Source organism: Eschrichtius robustus, chromosome 4, assembly GCF_028021215.1.
Source record: "Eschrichtius robustus isolate mEscRob2 chromosome 4, mEscRob2.pri, whole genome shotgun sequence".
NCBI lineage: Eukaryota > Metazoa > Chordata > Mammalia > Artiodactyla > Eschrichtiidae > Eschrichtius > Eschrichtius robustus.
Genome location: NC_090827.1, coordinates 115,751,467 through 115,769,659, shown reverse-complemented (window position 1 = coordinate 115,769,659; position 18,193 = coordinate 115,751,467). Strand labels below are relative to the sequence as shown.

At 48.8% G+C, this 18,193-nt stretch overlaps 1 protein-coding gene across 2 annotated transcripts in view; it reads right to left on the bottom strand.

The window, feature by feature from the left end:
• Positions 1–18,193, bottom strand: part of STK32B (serine/threonine kinase 32B) — a 344,720-nt gene that overhangs the window by 58,691 nt on the left and 267,836 nt on the right. For both annotated transcript variants that reach the window (XM_068543234.1, XM_068543236.1), the window contains exon 5: positions 7,445–7,482. In XM_068543234.1, coding sequence (XP_068399335.1) covers positions 7,445–7,482 — 38 coding nt within the window. The remainder of the gene's footprint in view (positions 1–7,444; positions 7,483–18,193) is intronic.

Genomic DNA, 18,193 nt, shown 5'->3' with positions numbered 1-18,193 from the left:
TTCCCTCAGGATTACACATCCTGGGCACTGTTCCCTCCTCCCACTTGTCTTCATGGAGATGACAGTGAATGTACTGCAGGACAGTGGCAGAAAGGGAGAGGGGGTGAGGAGAGGGAAAAGGAAGGAAGGAAGGAAGAAGAAAAGAAAGAAAGAAAGAAACCAAATCAAATTCCAGGGCACCAGCTTATCCAGGCTTCATTTGGCTTTACCTCAACCAAAGATTGACTCTGTTTTGGGGCACGCCTTTGCCTGATGTAGAATGAATGACCCTCTGATTTTCTTCTGTTCTATTTGATTTGACCTCCTCCCCTATCTTGGACATGGGATGGGAAAGAAGGACTTTCAAAACAATCTGTGTGGGACTTCCCCGGTTGTCCAGTGTCCCCCTTCCAGTGCAGGGGATGCTGGGTCGATCCCTGGTCAGAGAACTAAGATCCCACATGCTGCAGGGCAACTAAGCCCGCGCGCCTCAACTACTGAACTCGCGGGCCTCAACTAGAGAGCCCACGTGTTGCAAACTACAGAGCCCACGTGCTCTGGACCCTGCGCACCACAACTACAGAGCCCACACACCCTGGAGGCTGTGCACCGCAACTAGAGAAGAGAAAACCCGCATGCCACAACCAGAGAGAAGCCCACGCACCACAACGAAGAGCCTGCACTTCGCAACGAAAGATCCCGCGTGCCTCAATGAAGATCCCGCGTGCTGCAACTAAGACCAACGCAGCCAAAACTAAATAAAATAAATAAATAATAAATAAATAAATCTTCAAAAAACAAAAAAATCTGTGTGCTCCGTGCTCCCCCTGTGCGGGGGTGAACAAACGATCGCAGGGTACAAGAAATGCAACACGTGTGGGATTTCTTGAGCTCCTGGGCTGAGATTTGGGGGAACTCCCACCCAAGACGAGTTTCAACACCTTCCCCCTGGATATATTGTGATTTCATAAAACCTGCCCAGCCTTCACACCCTATTTGATTTGATGCTGCTTGGAAACCGCCTCCCCCAAGGCTTTTGAGAGGGCTCAACAATTCTGAGTTTCTTTCCCCTTTTCTCTACTTCTGTGGCTTTTAATGTTAAGTCACTAGATTTGGGGTTAATTAGCTACTGCAGCATAGCCATGGCTACCTGATCAATCATTTCCCTTCCAAGTCTCTGTGTTGGCATGTAATTTTATGCAATCATACTAATCACAATGAATTAAGTTTACACAGAGGTTTTTATAAACTTTCTCAGCCATGATTTGCTCTTTGCAATGACTCTGAGAGGCACCGGGATAGAGACTATCTTTTGATACCTAGCATCCTTTTCCACTCCATTCTTTCCTGCCTCCTGTATTATAAGGACCAGAAAGAGAGAAAAACCACATGTCCTGACCCTCTTGCAGCTAGGGTTCTGGACAAGATTTAGGTTCTGCCATTCAAATGCACTCAGGCAAGGTGTGGAAGCAGAAAGGAAGCAGAAGGAGAATGCCATTTGAAGTCTGGAGTTACACTGTCTCAAGTCAAGGAAGTATGCGTGTCTCCAAACCAGAAGCTGGCAAACAGAACTGACACACACCCTTCCCTGTCACCTTCAGAGGGAGCACAGCCCTGCGGACACCGTGACCTCGGGTTCCTAGTCTCCAGGACTGTGAGACAATGCATCTCTGCTGTTTATTGCCTCTCAATTTGTGGGACTTTGTTCCAGCACCCCTAGGAAACTAATATAGGGGGCTATTTATTGGGGGTCCTCAGAGATTCCTGCTCTGGGTCTTCAGGACTTTAAGACATCACACTGTGCTAGACACTTCCATTCCCAGCAGTCTTCAGAAAGAATCTCATTACAAACCTCCCAAGGACTCCAGGCTAGCTTTATGCCACATTCCTAAGCTTTAGCCTTAAACTCGTCTAGAATAATGACACCCACTGTTGGCTCCTCTGACTTAGCAGAAACACCTCTGCCCCCCAACTTGCCTGGGTGGCTTTTCCCACTTCCATCTCAACTGCTCCAATCCCTGCATCTGAGGCTTCAGAATCAACACACGCCTGATTTGTTAATTTCCTGGAGTCTCGTGATGGGGATGTCACGGCACATACAGTGTTTTGACAAGTGATAAGGGGGTGTTGCTGCTGGCCACTGCTGTTTTGGGGAACACTTATCACACTTGCCGACAAATATGTCAGCAACAGATGGAGAGGAAGTTCTTTGAAATAAGTCCAGTGAATGAGTGCTGTGAAATATAGCCTGTTAATAGAAAATTTGAAGTAAAGTCAACAGATTAGGAGACAATTGCCATTGAAAAGATAGTTTGTTATTCACAGTTCCTAAGAGGAGGGGTCATATCACACCATGTGGGCCCCCCTGCTAGGGAAGCACTAGCGTTAGTCATGAGACAGAGGGAGAAGGGAGAAAATGTGGGCAAGAGCCTTTCTGGTGGTTTCTGTGGGAAGGAACAGGCAAGGCAGGGCAAGCAGGCTTAGGACTGGCTAGTCTGAATAATTTCAGGGGTTCTGGGGCACAGGAGCTGTCCCTGGCTGTCTGGATCCTGGCACTGGGGTGTGTAGGGCAAGTGGATAGTGGCCTGGAGTGTGCAGAAGTCAAGCATCAGATTACAGGAAATAGAAGACGTGGTGAATACAATGAGGAAGCAAATTCATTCTGCTGGCATGGCTGCTGTGTCACCTGTTACTAAACATCCAGGTGAGGTTTCTGATGCCCAAGCGCCCATCCCGAGGTCCCTGAGAAAAGAATGAGTTCTACACCTCACAGCCTGCTGTCCTCTGGCCAGTGGAGCTTTCTCCCTTGCCCTCTGGAATGCTCTGCTCCCAAATGCTTTGGTGACCACACTCTGGAGGGAGGATCCAGAAAGCCCTCCCTCCCCCTCCCCCAGCTTCACTGCCCTTCTGCTCCGGCACAGCCTCACCCCTGCCCGTCCCAGCACTGACCCTGCTGGGTCGGAATCACCTGTTTCCTTTTCTGTCCCTCCCTCAGCCCTGGCTACACCTTAGAACCATCTGGTAACCTTAACCCCACCTTCACCCCGCCCAGCACTTTCTCCTGCGAGATGAGTCAGGTGAGTGCCTCTGCGGGTGGGACCTTGGCATTGGCATCTTTTACAGTTCCTGGGTGACATGCAGCTGTGGCTGAGAAGTGCCACCCTAGACCACGATGTCCTCGGCCACAGGGGGTCTGTGTCCTTGGGTCGCCTGTCACAACGCCTGGCTTACGGCAGGTCTGCAAAAGTGAAGGAATTACTTTCTTGTGTACAGAAGAGGACAGAGCTGCAGTTGTCCCTCAGTATCTGCAGGGGATTGGTTCCAGGACCCCCACTGATACCCAAATCTTTGGATGCTCCAGTCCCATGTATAAAATGGTGTAGAATTTACATATAACCTGGGCACACCCTGCCATATACTTTTTTTTTTTTTTTTACTTATAAATGCCTAATACAATGTAAATGCTATGTAAATAGTTGTAAGTCCAATGAGTAGGTTATGTAAATAGTTGCCAGCTAGCAGCAAATTCAAGTTTTGCTTTTTGGAACTTTCCGGAGTTTTTTTCCTGAATGTTTGCCATCTGAGGTTGGTTCAATTCGAGAATGTGAAACCCCAGATAGGAAAGCTGACAGTATATGGTCAGTACATTTTGACCAAGGGTCCTCAGTAGACACTCAGGGCAAAACGCAGGCACTGCCCTTCTGTCTCTGACTCCTGGCTCTTTGCTCATTTGGGGGGAAGTCAAGCTCCCATGTGTTAAAGACCAGCCCCCCACCCGCGCATCTGCTGGATGATTGCATTAATCTCCGCAGTTCCTCCTCCTCTGTATCCTTCCTTTTGCCATGTCATTTGGCAGTGCCCAACCCCGACCCGGTTGGGTCTTGTGAGTTGCTTTGCCCACTGGGATGGCAGCAAATGTGAGGCAGGTGGTGGCTGAAGTGACTGGGCTTTCCCTGCCTCTGTTTCTGCTGTGGCCACGCGAGGTCACACAGGGCTGGCCTGCCAGAAGGTGAGCCATGAGGAGCTGGGCCGAGTCTCCCAGTCAATGAGCCAAGGTCATGGTGTACCAGCTGGCAGCCAGGCGACCCCCAGACATGGGAGTGAGCACAGCCAACGTCACCGTAGCTGCCTGGCTGACCCTGCAGGACCTCAGTCTTAGGAGCAAGCCCTGCCTACAAGAGCTTAACCCCACAGGCCTGTGAGCTACCTGGATGCTTCTTGTTTATGCCATTAAATTCATGTGATTATTCATCACCCAGCATTATTGTACCAACAGAAAATGAATGCAATCCCTTCCCCTTCCCTCTACAGTTTTAAATTCCCCATTTCCTGGAGCACTTTGCCCTCAGCCCTAAAGCACTCTCAACTCTTCCTCTCACACTGTGCTATGATGCTACATCCTCCTTCAGCTTCATTTTACCTCCAGGTATGGTGTCCCTCTGCTTTTGCTGCTAGCCAGGAGACCCCCAATCTCAAAGTAGAATTAGCGCCCATTCTAGGAGATAGAACCGGGGGAGCAGAGACAGTGCACCGGGGGAGCAGAGACACTCCTGTGAGAGTCTTAGATTTTGTATAACCAGCAGATCTTGAACATTTTAAATAAAATATGAATGCATGTATTTAATTATGCTTATAACTCACTGTAAACACAGCAACCAACTTGTTCTCTGAGAAAACACTTAATGAGATCGATCAGCAAACTCTTTAAATAGAAACACATAGTTATCTGTTTTGTAAACTGTTTTTTTTTTAACGCATTTAACAAAAGGGTAAGGAGATCTAACGTACAGCATGGTGACAGTAGTTAATAATACTGTATTGTGTGGTTGAAATTTGCTAAGAGGGTAGATCTTAAATGTTCTCACCAATCACACAATAAGAAGGTAAGAGGTGATGGATACGTTAATTACCTTGTGTTGTTAATTTCACAATGTATTTGTGTATTAAATCATCATGTTGTACACCTTTAAAAAATCACATTGTATAACCTAAACATATACAGTTTTTATTTGCCAATCACACCTCAATAGAGCTGGAGGGGAAAAAAGGCAACAATGACTAAGAAAAAAAGAAAGAAAAGCTGATGAACATCTATCTCCTGTCATAAATCAGGGAAAGGAAAAACAAGCCACAGTCTCCTCTCTTGTCCTTCTCTCCTAGGGGAGAAGATTTGTGTTTTTTGAGAATTCTCTGCTCCTGATTTTCCTTCTGCACTGCCTAAAAAGGCACTCACTGGATGCTAAAGCTGATGGAGGGGAGGGTATCAGCCATTCACATCTTAGTATGGAATAGTGTTCAGTGCTCTGTCTCGACAGCAAGCTTGATGAAAAAGGAGCTTAGAGAAGGGAGAGGAGGGTTCGACTCCTTGGGGAGCGTGTGGGATGCTGCAAAGCCAGAGGGCAGGGTCAGGACACTGTGTAAGGCATGTGGGAGATGATGAAGGATGGGGAGATCTGGGAGGAAAGTGGGAAAGGGCTGAGGGGGAGAGGACGAGCACAGAAGGGGAGGTAGGAAGGGATGGACAGAGATCCAGGAGCTCAGGAATGAGGGAACCCAGAGAAGGCTGTGTGAGCTCTGACCCGAGGCTGTAGCATCGGGCAGGAACTACGGCGTCAGGCAGGCCCTGGTTACCCAACAGGCTTGCTGAGTCTCATTTCATCCTAGAGGAAATGGCTGAATTATTCCTACTGCTTGGTGTTCCTGCCTTGATTTTGCTTCTGGAAAGCTGCCCAGGGCCTGAAAGGTCTTTGTCCAAAAGTCTCTCTCAAGTCTCTAGGCAGGGGCCGTGAGGATCCCAGCCATAACCCTGCCCTCCACACCCCTGGTTTCCAGGACAGCCCTGCCAGGGGTCCTGCATCACCCAGCCTGTGCCTCTTCTTCCTCCACCTCACCTGCTTCTGTGATCTGAGCAGAGAAGGGACAGGAGAGGCTGAGAACTATACGCTAATACAAGCCCTCCTGAGCACCTTTATGTCCTGGTGCTGGGACAGTGGCTGATCTTCACCATCTTGTCTTAGACCTTTGCCACCCTGCAAGGTGGTATTACTTTTGTTTTGCAACTTGCCTGAAGACACACTGGGTCTCAGCTGGTTGGGGGACCAGCTGAGACCCAGGTCTCGGGTTCCTGCCTTTTAGATACAAACTGGGGACCTTGATTTGCAGCCTCAGCTCTGCTCAGTTTCCCCCTGGCAACCTAAGGTCATCCTTGACCTTCCATTCGGGAGCACAGGGATTTCACCTCTCTGCCCCAAAGCACTTGGTCTGGTTTCAGCCTCTGGCAGGAGACTGGAGCCCAGATGGTCCCATCCACCACTCCCACTCTGTCTCCCAGTGCCAACGGGTTTATACAACGAGGTAGGATCCCCTGAGACACACTGGTGACACACACAAGTCCTAGAGGGGCTTCGGGCTGGAGCCACAGCCTCAGCCTGCGGGAGGGAGTGGGGGAGGTAGGTCAGAGAAGCCGTGTAGAAGAGGCGGCAGACTCATCCCTGAAAGATTCAGCAGCACATCAGAAAAATCCCCAACTGCTCACTCCAGCTCACACTCCCGAAAGCCCTTGGGAGATGAGTTCCTGAAGCAACATCAGGGAATTTAGTCTCCAAGACTGCCATGATGCTTGGCTGCAAAGCTGCCTTTGGCATGGACTGCAGTGGAGTGTCAGTCATTGCTGGGCTGTGCCCTGGACTTGTGGTCCTGACTTGACTGGGCACCGCATCCCTGGGACTGACTCAGAACACAGAGGCCCAGGTTCTCGAAACAGGACAGGGTCTGGCCTCTGATTCTTACCAAGTCCCCCAGGGGATTCCGATAAGACCAGAGTTGGAGAGCCACTGACATGAAGCCTTCTCCATGGGCCAGCAGTGTCAGCCTCAGCTGGGAGCTGTTATAAATGCAGAATCCCAGGTCCACCTCACTCCACTGAATCAGTTTAAGAAGATGCCCACACTCCGTACACACATAAAAGCTTGAGAAGCCTGGATGAGGGAAGGCTTAGAGGATTACTGATTACTGATTTCTAGCTTGCCAAGCACACCCTATCTCATTTGATCCCCATGACAATCTGGAAGGTGGGTATCATTTTCCCCGTTTTACTGAAGATGACATTGAGGCTTAGAGAGGTGAGTGACATTTCTGAAGCCCCGGGTTCACAGGTCGGGGAGCAGGGGTGGCAGGCTCAGAGCTTTTCAACCTTGTATCCCATTCCCATTTCTGCCCTGTTGTCCTCACACCAGGATGTGAACGGTGATGTCTTTAGATATGAAACCATCAAATACATTGGACTTGACTCACCGCAGCAGGACACAGACCAGAAATTTACACAGGTGTTCATTCACCAGGATTGAAACAAAAGAAGGCTTTCTAGTCAACCCTAAAATCCAACTCACCAGGACCAGGACCAAATTCCCAGAGCCTCCAAGTTCCCACTGAAATAGTCTCTAGAAAGCATTCATAACAGGCTTACCGTGTTCATCCAGCAGTATGTTGTCTGGCTTGATGTCTCTGTAAGAGAAAACAAAGAAGCTGAAAATGTGATTTCTGGAGCCTACCGAGCAGCACGTGACAAACATGACAACTGCGGATAAATGCCTGACAACACCGAGAGTGCTTGTCTCTCCCCCGGCGTGAGGGCTCAGACAGGGAGCAGGAGAGTGATAGTTATGATCGTGGAGCCCCATGTTCTTGCTTCCTTCCCTTTCCTTTTCCTGGAACTGCAAGTGGATTGTGTGAATATTCTTCTCCTCAACATTCTTAACGATTTCTGGCCTCTTGAGTCCCAGGAGTGACTGCTCACTGAGCACAGGGTCTCTACTGGTGGGTACAGACACTTACCCCTCCTGATGGAATTTAGCTCTCCCACCTTGCTAGGTACTAAACCTCCCAGGTGTAATGGTCTCTGCTCTATAGACTCGGGAACTGAGGCTCTGGGAGGTTCAGTAACTTGTCCTGGTCAGCCTTGTCCACAGCCTCTGCCAGTTTTTGTACAATCTCAGAAGATTTGACATTTATTATAAAGAAGTGAATGGGGCTTGAATTTCTAAAATCTGTGATTTTTACATGGAGCTTTGGAAAGTGTATGCACGTTCATGATGACTAAATCAGGGTTGAAGATGTCAATTCAGTTTCTTAAAAGATCACACCCAGCAATCAGCCGGTTTTTGTACAGTCTGTGAGCTAAGAAAGGCTTTTACATTTTTAAAAGATTGTAGAAAACAAAACAAGACACACACACACACTCACACACGCACAAAGCAAAAAGGAAAAGAAATGTATAACACAGACTGATGTGACCCTCAAAGCCTAAAATATTTATTATCTGGTCCTTCAGAAGTTTGCTGATCCCTTTTGCACACAGTGGGCCATGTCCAGCGAAATCTCGGCTGGGGAGTTTCTGGAAAATTCTGCTCTATGTCATCATTATAGCAAGGGGCTCCCAACTCCAAGCTGTGCTTTTTAAAGGCAGGGGTTTTGCTTTCTTCACCCCTGCACCCCTAGCATGGTGTCTGTCACCAGCAGACACGGTCAAAGAAAAACCAGGACAGTAGTTAAAGCAGTAAAGACAGATTTTATTCAATTGCAATCACCAAAGGCGAAAAGACACCTCAGCATAGAACTGGGCTCAATTCTGAACACAATGGGGACAAGTGGGGATTTGTAGCCGAGGAGCAGGTGGGGATCGGTGGATGGAAAGTTACTAAGAGGAGACATCAGAGGTGATGGGGGTTCAGGATTCCTGCTGATGGCAGGCCAGGGTGATCAAACCACCCGGGGGATGAGCAACCTGATGAGAAGATGATCAGGTCGGGAGGATGGGGGATTCTGGCTAAACCAACTTAGCAGGTTCTTGCTAAGACCGGACAATGCAGAGACAACACAGAAGTACAAAAGATGAGGTCCGGTTTCAGAAGAACTCAGAAGAGCCTGAGTAGAGTTTGAGGGGGGGAAAAGAACCTTTGTCAACACACAGGAAACACGGAAGAATGAATGTGAGAGAAACACAGCCTTGGAGAAACTCATTGGACAGCTTCAGCTCTGATTCACCCATCATTAACTTGCATACACTTTCCAAAGCTTTGTATTAAAGCCATAGGTTTTAGAAATACAAGCCCCACTCACTCATTTAGAGTAAATGTCAAATAAAAAGCGATTGCTCCTGAGTTTATCAAATAGCAATTCTACCTGAAAACACACCATGGTTATTTGTAACAATATGAGGTAATGCCTAGGGCTTTGGGGAAGAAAGATACACTCAAACCATAGCTTTAAATTTTAATTTTCATTGTGACTTGTGAATACTGATGAGCATGAAGCCAATGGAACCCCAGCTGCCAAGTTCACAAACACACGTCCCTGGTGAACAGAGATTGGTCGTTAGGGGTGTCCCCAGGGGGAGGATGAACTTGAGAGCTCACACAATTAAAACAAAAGACGGAAGACCTGGAGTCAAGTGTTTGTGGCTCAAATCAGCAAACACTTGGTCCCTGTCTGGGGCCTCTCCCAGGAGGGTTTCTCCAGAAAAGGTGAGAAAAGGGAAGATAAATACTTGTCAAGAATGAAAACACAGCAGCAAATATTCAAGAGCATCCTTTCTTTAAGGTGTCCCTAGAACTGGGATGACCTTGTTTGGGGTGTGCAGATCTCGGAGGAGGTGACCGTGGACCAGGGGCATGAGCCCCAAAGGCCTGCAAGGTCCTTGGCCTGAGCTGCCGCCTCCGCTGATGCTGAAACTGCCCTGTTTTGGGGTTTTCTGCCCACCCCTCTCCTTTTCTTCCTTCTTCATCCCTCACTCCCTCCTCTGACTTCTTCCTCTTCCTACCAGGGCATTCCCGGGATAGTCCTCAAATGCCTCCTCCTGGCAGGTCTGGGCAGAGAGCTGGGGACACAGTCCCTCCCCTCTGGAAGAACAGAATCAGTGGGAGAGGGAGACATGCGGGTGGGGTGGCACAGAAGCCATGGTGCAGGGAAACTGCTGTGAACCCTGGGGGAGATGGAACTGGGGCAGCTGGAGAGGGAACGGCCGGCCAGGGAATCACACGGACCAGTGGGGACCAGGGCGTCAGAGCCAAGAAAAGATGGGGCAGTGGTGGCAGACCTAAGGAGAGGTGACCTGGTGTAGTAGGGTGAAGAGTGTCCCCCCCAGAATTCACGTCTACTTAGTACCCCAGAAAGTGATAGTATTTTGAAACAGGGCCTTTGCAGCTTCAAGGAATTAGTTAAAGATCTCAAGATGAAATCATCCTGGGTTTGGGGGGTCCTAATGCCTGCCGTCTTAGAAAAGAGATGGAGGTTTGGACACAGACACAAAGGAGAGAAGAGGCCATGTCAAGACAGGGGCAGAGACCACAAGCCAAAGAGAACCAGGACCCCCCAGAAGCTGGAAGAGGAAAGAAAGGATTCTCCCCCGGAGCCTCTGGAGAAGGCTGACCCCACTGGCACCTTAATTTCAGTCCTGGCCAGAACCGTGAGGTCACGAATTTGCGTTTTTTTTTAAGCCACCAATTCTGTGATAATTTGCTGCAGCAGCCCACAGGAGGCTACACATCTGGCAGAGCAGAAAGAGAGCTAATGAAGGAGGTGGGTACATGTCAAGTGGCAGCCAGCTTCCCCCACTGACCACGGTGTGACCTTGGATAGGCCCACCATCCATCAGAGCCCACATTCTGAAAGGCCTCCGTCCATGGTCTCTCATATCATGAGGACCAAACAGGGGCACAGATACGAGTGGCTTGGTAAATTAGACCCCAAGGCTCCAAGGAAAGAGGGTGTCCTGCCCAGGTGAATCCTGCTCGGGAGCAGACTGTCTGACACCCCGGCGCCTCTCCTGCTATCGGGGTGACCTCCCTGTGCCTCGGCTTCCTTTGTGGTGTGGACTTAATGTCTGACACATGCCTCTGTGTCGGCTGTTAGCACGGAGGGGAGCCAATGGCCCTCAAGCATCTTGGGGGCGTCCCTTCCGTGGTCACTGGGGCTGCAACAGTGAACAAGGCAGACCCAGCAAATGGAACTCGCTTCTAGGAGGCTGACAGGAGCGAATAAGTGACACGACCCCAAGTTGAGACAAGTGCTCTGAAGAGAACAAATCAGGGTCTAGAAAAGAGACCTGCTTTTGGTAGGTGGCCAGGGAAGGACTTTCAGAAGATGTGACATTAGCTTGACATGTGAATGACAAGAAACAGTCAGACGCAACCCGGGAGCAAGCTCTCATCTTGCAGATGAGTCCACGGAAAGCTGGGAGGGTGAATGGCTTAACCTGTGACATCTGTCCAGCCTAGGGAACAGGACAAAGGTGGTGGGGTCATTCCCATGATCACAGGCTATCAGACTGAGTCCTGGCGGGCTGGAGCGGGAGCGGCCACATGGCAGGGACCTGCGGGCACCTCTAGGAGCTGAGCGCCAGCAAGGAAACCGGGGGACTTCATTCCTGTAGCCACAAGGGACTGAATTCTGCCAACAACCAGGAGAGCTTGGGAAAGATCCAGAAAGATCCAGAAAGGAGTGCAGCCCAGTGGACACCGGGGTCGAAGCTTTGTGACAACCTGAGCAGAAGAGCCAGCTAAGCTGTGGCCAGACTCCTGACCTGTGGAAACTCTGAGGAAATACATAGATACGAGTTTGTTTTAAGCCGCTCATTTAGAGGAAATTTGTTCCGCAGGGACAGAAAATTGTTACGATAGCTATATGATCTTGGGCAACGTACTCTGGGGCCTCACTCTCCTCATCTGGAAAATGGGAATGACGGTCCCTATCTGACAGTTGCTGGGCGTGTACACGGAGGTGCTATCATGCAAGGCTTAGCAGGGCTCCCAGTGCGTAAGAAGTGCTGAAATAAATAACGACGATGAGGGGCCTATCTCTGCTCTTTAAAAGGAGCTAGGGAGGCCTCAGGGGCGGATTCTTGAGCTTTTAGCAAAGTGCATTAGATCTCTTTCATAGGAGACTCACCAGGCAGACTCCTGCAAAGCCTCACGGAGGAGACGGGAGTCTGATTCATTCGGGATTTAATAAGAATAACATTTTATAGGCAAAGCATCTTATCAGAGCCTCTAGGTTAGCGGGTTCCAGGACCATTTCCTCCGGTTCCACGTTTCACATTGATCGTATCTCAGCCCAAGCACGTCATCCTGCTGAAAATGGGCCTGTGTGTTCAGAAATGGCATTAGAAGCATTGCGAGGATAGGCAAGTCTGCGACAATGTTTTCTGAGGACTGGTCCCATAATTTCAGAGCTGGGCAAAATGACACTTTGATAGAAAGTGTGCATGCGAGGCTATAAAACCTGGTTCTGCTTTTGGAATTATCCCCCAGCCCCCAAATAAAACAAAGCATAAAATGTCAGTTGGGCTATTTAAAAAAACAAAAAAAATAGCACAGAAATGGCTCTGATCCAGACTGCAAAAAAGGGCCGTGGGGACATTTCTGCACGTGTGCCTTTGCTGGGGGTCTCTGAGTGTTATACGTCCATGATCTTATGCAGTAATAAAGACAAATAAAAACCTGGTGGAAAAAGATTCACATCTGTGAAATGAAATTCTGTGGATATTTTACCCCTAGAGAAAGAACATGCTGTTGACATCACAGAAGTAGCAGGAGGAGGTGGACACACAGCGGTCATATTCCAGCCCCAAATTTGCTGGCCCTGTGGTCCTGGCACAATGCCCAGGGCGAGCCTCAGTTTCCTCAGCTGTAAACTGGAAAATAACACATATTCCACATAGTTACGGTGAGGATTTGTTTGTTTTAGTCGTTTTTATTTTGTCTGTTGTTAAAGCGCCTAAACCTACATTCTAACTCTTACAGGAGCTTATCTTGGTCGTGTTCTGAAATGCAAATTCGATAGTTTCAGTCGTGCGATCCAGAAACTTCTGTAGTTCCTCACTGCTGTCCAAGGAGTTACATGTAAGGCATTACAGGCAGGACTGGGGACAGGAGGAGGGATGGCCAGCTCTGAGGCTGGAGAAGACTGGTCTTGCCGGAGTGGTGGGTTAGAGGTTCGTGGGTAGAGGGAGATGGGTTTAGACAGGTAGGTTGAGACCACTTATGAGGGGCTTTATTTGATTATGGAGCCAACTTCAGGTTGTTAGACTTAGGAGGCAATACCTGGGATTTTCCTCCAGGCTGGCTGGGGTACTAGATGATTCCGTTTGAGGTAGGTGGGGTTTTATGAGAGCAGCCAGCCAAGGGCCAGGCCTGTAGGATGCACGCCTGTTGTTAGTAACAGAAGGAGCAAAGACATTTCAGTCTTGGGGATGAGCTACCAGAACGGGCACCGGGGAGGGAGGCTGGATGCAGTGACTGAGCCAGGGTTGAACGGGTGGGATTCACCTTGGCTGTGGACCTCTGTGGCCAGCTGGCACTCATCCGGCAGCAAGCCGACGGGGGACAGGAGGCTGATGAACTTGGCTCTCACATTTTGGAATCTCTCACCATATTGGTGCGGACTGTCCTCCCAGAAACTGGGTACCGATTCTGAAACCGCATATTGTTGCTACTGGTTAGATTTCACTTCTTTCTCCTGTGTCTCTCCTGCCTCCTGTGGAGGGCAGGGACCGTGTACGGCCCCCAGCCCCCAACACGATGCCTCCACATCATCAGAAGTCCTGATGCTACTCACAGCTGCACTTCCTGCAGAGCCTACTGTGAGTTGGGCATCACGTGGGCAGGTCACGTGGGTTTCACAAGGAGCGTGGCTTCTCTGGATCAGGTGTTGTGGCATCACCTTCTGTGTCACCCCGCTCAATTCTGACACAACTCTAGAGGCAGGGATCACTCACTACTCCTATTTTATTGATGAAGAAAGAAGTATTTACAGAGGGTCAAAGGTCACATGTCAGCAGACAAGACCCATTCTCAACTTGCCTCTAGATCAACGTTCTCTACCTGGGGGAAATACTCAAGAAGAAAATGAATCTAGTGATTCCAGGAGCATGCCTATAATACATACGTTATTTGATCAACAAAATTATGTTACTTGGATTTCAGGATATGTTTCTTTATTACAACACCCACATACAAGGTTGTATTTCTTTTTTAATATGACCCGAATGGCTTTACAAAACATACATCTGTCCCTTCTTACATAAATTCCCTTAATTGCCCTCTGGTACCCACAGCGCTGGTGGCCGGTGTCTGGGATTCCATATTCTAACATAATCTCAAAAATAAAAAGTGAATGCTCAGATGTGGCTGTCAAGTTTGAAAGCCATCAACTGAGGGCATCAAAGAAAACTAGCAGCCACTACCACTGTACTTGTACAAAAAGAGGGAAGGAGGAGCCCGGAAGAGTCATGAGGACACAATTTCAGCATAAGGCACGGCTGTCACAGGCCTCAGGCCCATTCCTGGAGAAGTGTTTATTATTTTTTAAAATTTATTTTATTGAAGTATAGTTGATTTACAATGTTGTGTTCATTTCTGCTGTACATACAGACAGGGATGACCATGTGAGGACACAGGGAGAAGGTGGTGGTCCACAAGAAGAGAGGCCTCAGAAGAAACCCTGCTGACACACTGACTTTGAACTTCCTGCCCCCAGAATTATAAGCAAATAAACTTCTGTTGTTTAAGCTACCTAGTCTGTGGTACTTTGTATGCAGCCCCAGCAAACTAACACAGGTAGGTAATATTATTATCCTTATTTTACTGGACAACAAGACTGCAGCTGAGAGGAGTTAAACATTTTCTCCAGGTCACAGAGTTCATGGTAGAGCCTGGATGGACCAGTTAGAGACACAGGTCTTGATTTAAAGGCATGGAAACAATTTTTAAAATGTACACACAGCCTGGTGAGTCAGTTCTTTCTTACATCTGGCTTAAAACCTCTTGTTGCAACTCAAATCATTTTCCTCTCACTTTATCCTTTGGGAGAGAAAGTGCATCTGGTCAAGCCATGCTTGGGGTTTGTTAGTTTTTCTTTAATCCTGCAAAGAATAAACATCAGCATGGTTGACACTGATTCATTACATTCAAACGCTATGCCACTCCATGGGGTCTGGGTGTAAACTTGGTTACTAAGGCAATTGCATTCGGCTAATTGCTAAGTACACCTCATGGAGAATTCAAGAGTTTCAGGATTTACAAACAGGTTCAGGGATGCACTGGGCTCAATTAATTCCTTCATGGATGGGTGAGCCCAACAGCACGCTGCCCTAGACATAGTGAGGGTGTCGCCTTCCCAGGCAGGTCAGGAAGGGTCCGTGAAGCCCACGCAGACCCACCCAGCCCAGTTTTCTTTCTTTCTAGTTGCTCTAGGAACACTAAATTACAAAGGTCTGTCCATGAGTCAGTCTGTGAACTCCTCAAGTTAAGCGCCACTGCACAGCATATGGAAAACCATAAAAGTGTGTAAGAAGGATAGGGTGCTTGCCCACGCCCTGCAGTGACCGCAGGACAGCCTGTGATGATGGATAAAGCTTTGAAGCCCTTCACACATGAACCCTACGACTGCCTGGGTCTCAGTTTTCCTCATCTGTAAAATGGGGATGAAATGAAATAATGAACGTAAAGGACCTAGCTCAGTTCCTAGCATAGAGTAGGTCCTCAAAAAATGGTGACCATTTCCCCCACTTGGACCCACCCCTACTCAGCAGGGAGTTTAGAGGGAACAGGATGGGGCAGAAAAGGAGATGGAAGAGCCGACCCTGAAAATGATTATGACCATCCTTCACATGTACACAGTGGTACAGTTCACAAAATCCCTTCCCATACTGTAATTCATTTAACCCACATGAATGCCCTGTGGAACCAGCATTATCTTCTTTTCATGGACAAGGAAACTGAAGCCTAGAGAGGTGAAGTGACTTCCCATGGTCAGAGTTAAAAGTGGCAGCAGAGGGATTTGAACCCAGCTCTCCTGATGCCCAATGCTCTTTCCATTTCCTGGGTGGGGCAGACACCCAGTCCTTGTGTCTGTGCACATGCTGTTCCCCGGTCTGGAGCTCTCCAATTGCCTCCTGGTCAACCCCCTGCATCTGGTTGCCCTTGCTCAGCTGCCACTGCCTCTGAGAAGCCCTCCTTGAAGTCCTGGATGGTCCCGGTCACTGTCCTGCATTTCCTTGTTCCCTGAACTTCACTGGCTGTGACCACAGCCAGTGAGTATGCGTGTGTGATTATCTGAATGATATTTTTCTTTCCCAATAGGCTCTGAGTTCCATCGAAGCAGGGCCCACCTCTAGATCAGCAACCTGGCATGGTGCTGAGCACAGACTGGGCTTTTGACAACTATTGATTAAGTTCCTACATCTATAAACTTGCCCCAAGGCACAGGGTAAATGTTGGCCAGAACCCTAACGTTTGAGTCCAAAGGTCCCGAGGGAGAACCAGGCCAATTAGTGTCAGGTCCTGGCAGGGGGTGGTCCAGGCAGGGCATCCCCCCAACTCTCCCGGCTTCCCCAGAGACCACGGCTTAGCTCTCGTTTTATTTCACTCAATTCTGGCAGCTTTCAAACTGTCACAGTCATTTGGTCCTGCATTTCCCTCTTGGATTCAGTAATCGTGGTGGGTTCCACGTGGCGGAGCCTAAGAAGTGCCGTGACTCTGCAGGAGCTCCGTGGTCCCTCCCACAGCTCCCAGTTCTTTGCTTTTCCATTAAGATGCTCAGACATACGCCTCATGTTCTTAATCCTACTTTCTGAGGAGAACACTGGAAAGAGTTAGGCTCCATGTCAAGGTCTTATTCTATTCATGTGATTCCTACTGGAATCAAAGAGCACTCGCCAGGGGGACACCTGACCACCCTCAGGAATAACCCTGTCATTTACCAGACCAACAGAATGACGTTCAGGAGAGGTGAGTCATTTCCTTGGGTCAATCGGTAAGTTAGCCTCAGGGCTGGGGTTTGAATTTTGCTTTCCTGACTATTGTAACCTTCTTAACCGCCTGGATCTTACTGAGTCAGTGAGAAAGGTATTGTATAGCTAAAAAAGGAGCTAGGAAATAATTTTGTTTCTCCCTCCCTTTTTACAGACGAGGCAAATGAGTCTCAGAGAGGTTCAATTACTTACTCTAAATTACAAATACGTCCTTACAAAGCTGCACTCAGGCCTGGCTTGATCTTTCTCCATGGCCAGTGCTCTTTCTATCGCGAAGAATTTGTTTTCCCGCTTCTACTACCTTCCTCCTACCCCCTCCCTCCAGACCACTGTTTACCTCCACCTCAGCCTTCCTCACCACCTGACATTTTACTTACTGACTTGTTTTCGTGGTTTCCCTCTCCAGACTAGGCTATAAACCCCATGACAGCAGGGATGATTCCCCCCATTGCTGTACCACCAGGACCTGGAACACTATCTGCCATAAAGAATACACTCAGTAAACAGTTGTTTGGATACTTGAGTGGGTGAAGGCCCAGCATTCAGGACTGCCTGCCCCCGTGATTCCTCTTCATCTGTTTCTCAGGGTTGGTCCACAGTCTTCCAGCTCCAGAAACCAGGGTTCTTCTGAGTAATACAGCAACTCAGGCCCCACCCTAGACCAACCACAGCCTCAGATTCTGTGAGCCAGGCCTGGGAACCTGCATTTGGACAAGCTCCGTGGAATTCTGATACCTCTTGGGGTTTGAGAGCCCTGCTCTGCTTAAGGGGCGAGACAGATATCTGAGTTGGTTCACAATGGGAGGCTGAATTCAGGAGAGGAATTGCCCAGAATTCTTAGTCTCCAATCCCTGGCGTGTAGGCGTCTTTCACTAAAACATGGGGCCCCGGTAACGGGCTCTGATTCCTTTGGGAATAAGTTAGGAGGATTGTGTTATAGCTGCTGAGTCCCGTGGGCCCCCTTAGGGGCAGGCCCGCTCAGTTTGATTGGCGTGATGGGGGGATGTGGAGAGGGGAGAATCACCTTTTGACTCAGCGTGGATCTCTGTGCGGAAGTGAGCAGAGCAGGCTCTATTTTAGTGGGTTCTAAAGCAACCAGACATGGCAGGTACTGATCAGCTGGCAAAGGAAAGAAGAGAACAGCCCCTGACACCCACCCACCCAAGGCTGATGGCAGGGCCCAGATTGGGATTTCCCAATCTCTGATTTTACTAGGAATGAGGGAGGCCTGGTTAGAAAGTAGAGTCTATGTGAAGCATTACAGTGAATTAATATTTTAAGAGTTGCTATTTTTAGGGCCCAATCTCTCTGATATTTCATCCAAGAGAGCACGCTGCCAAAATGTGTAAGAGTCACCGAGTCCCAGCCTGTCAACGCTGGAAGGGACCTTAAGTGTATCTGAAACAA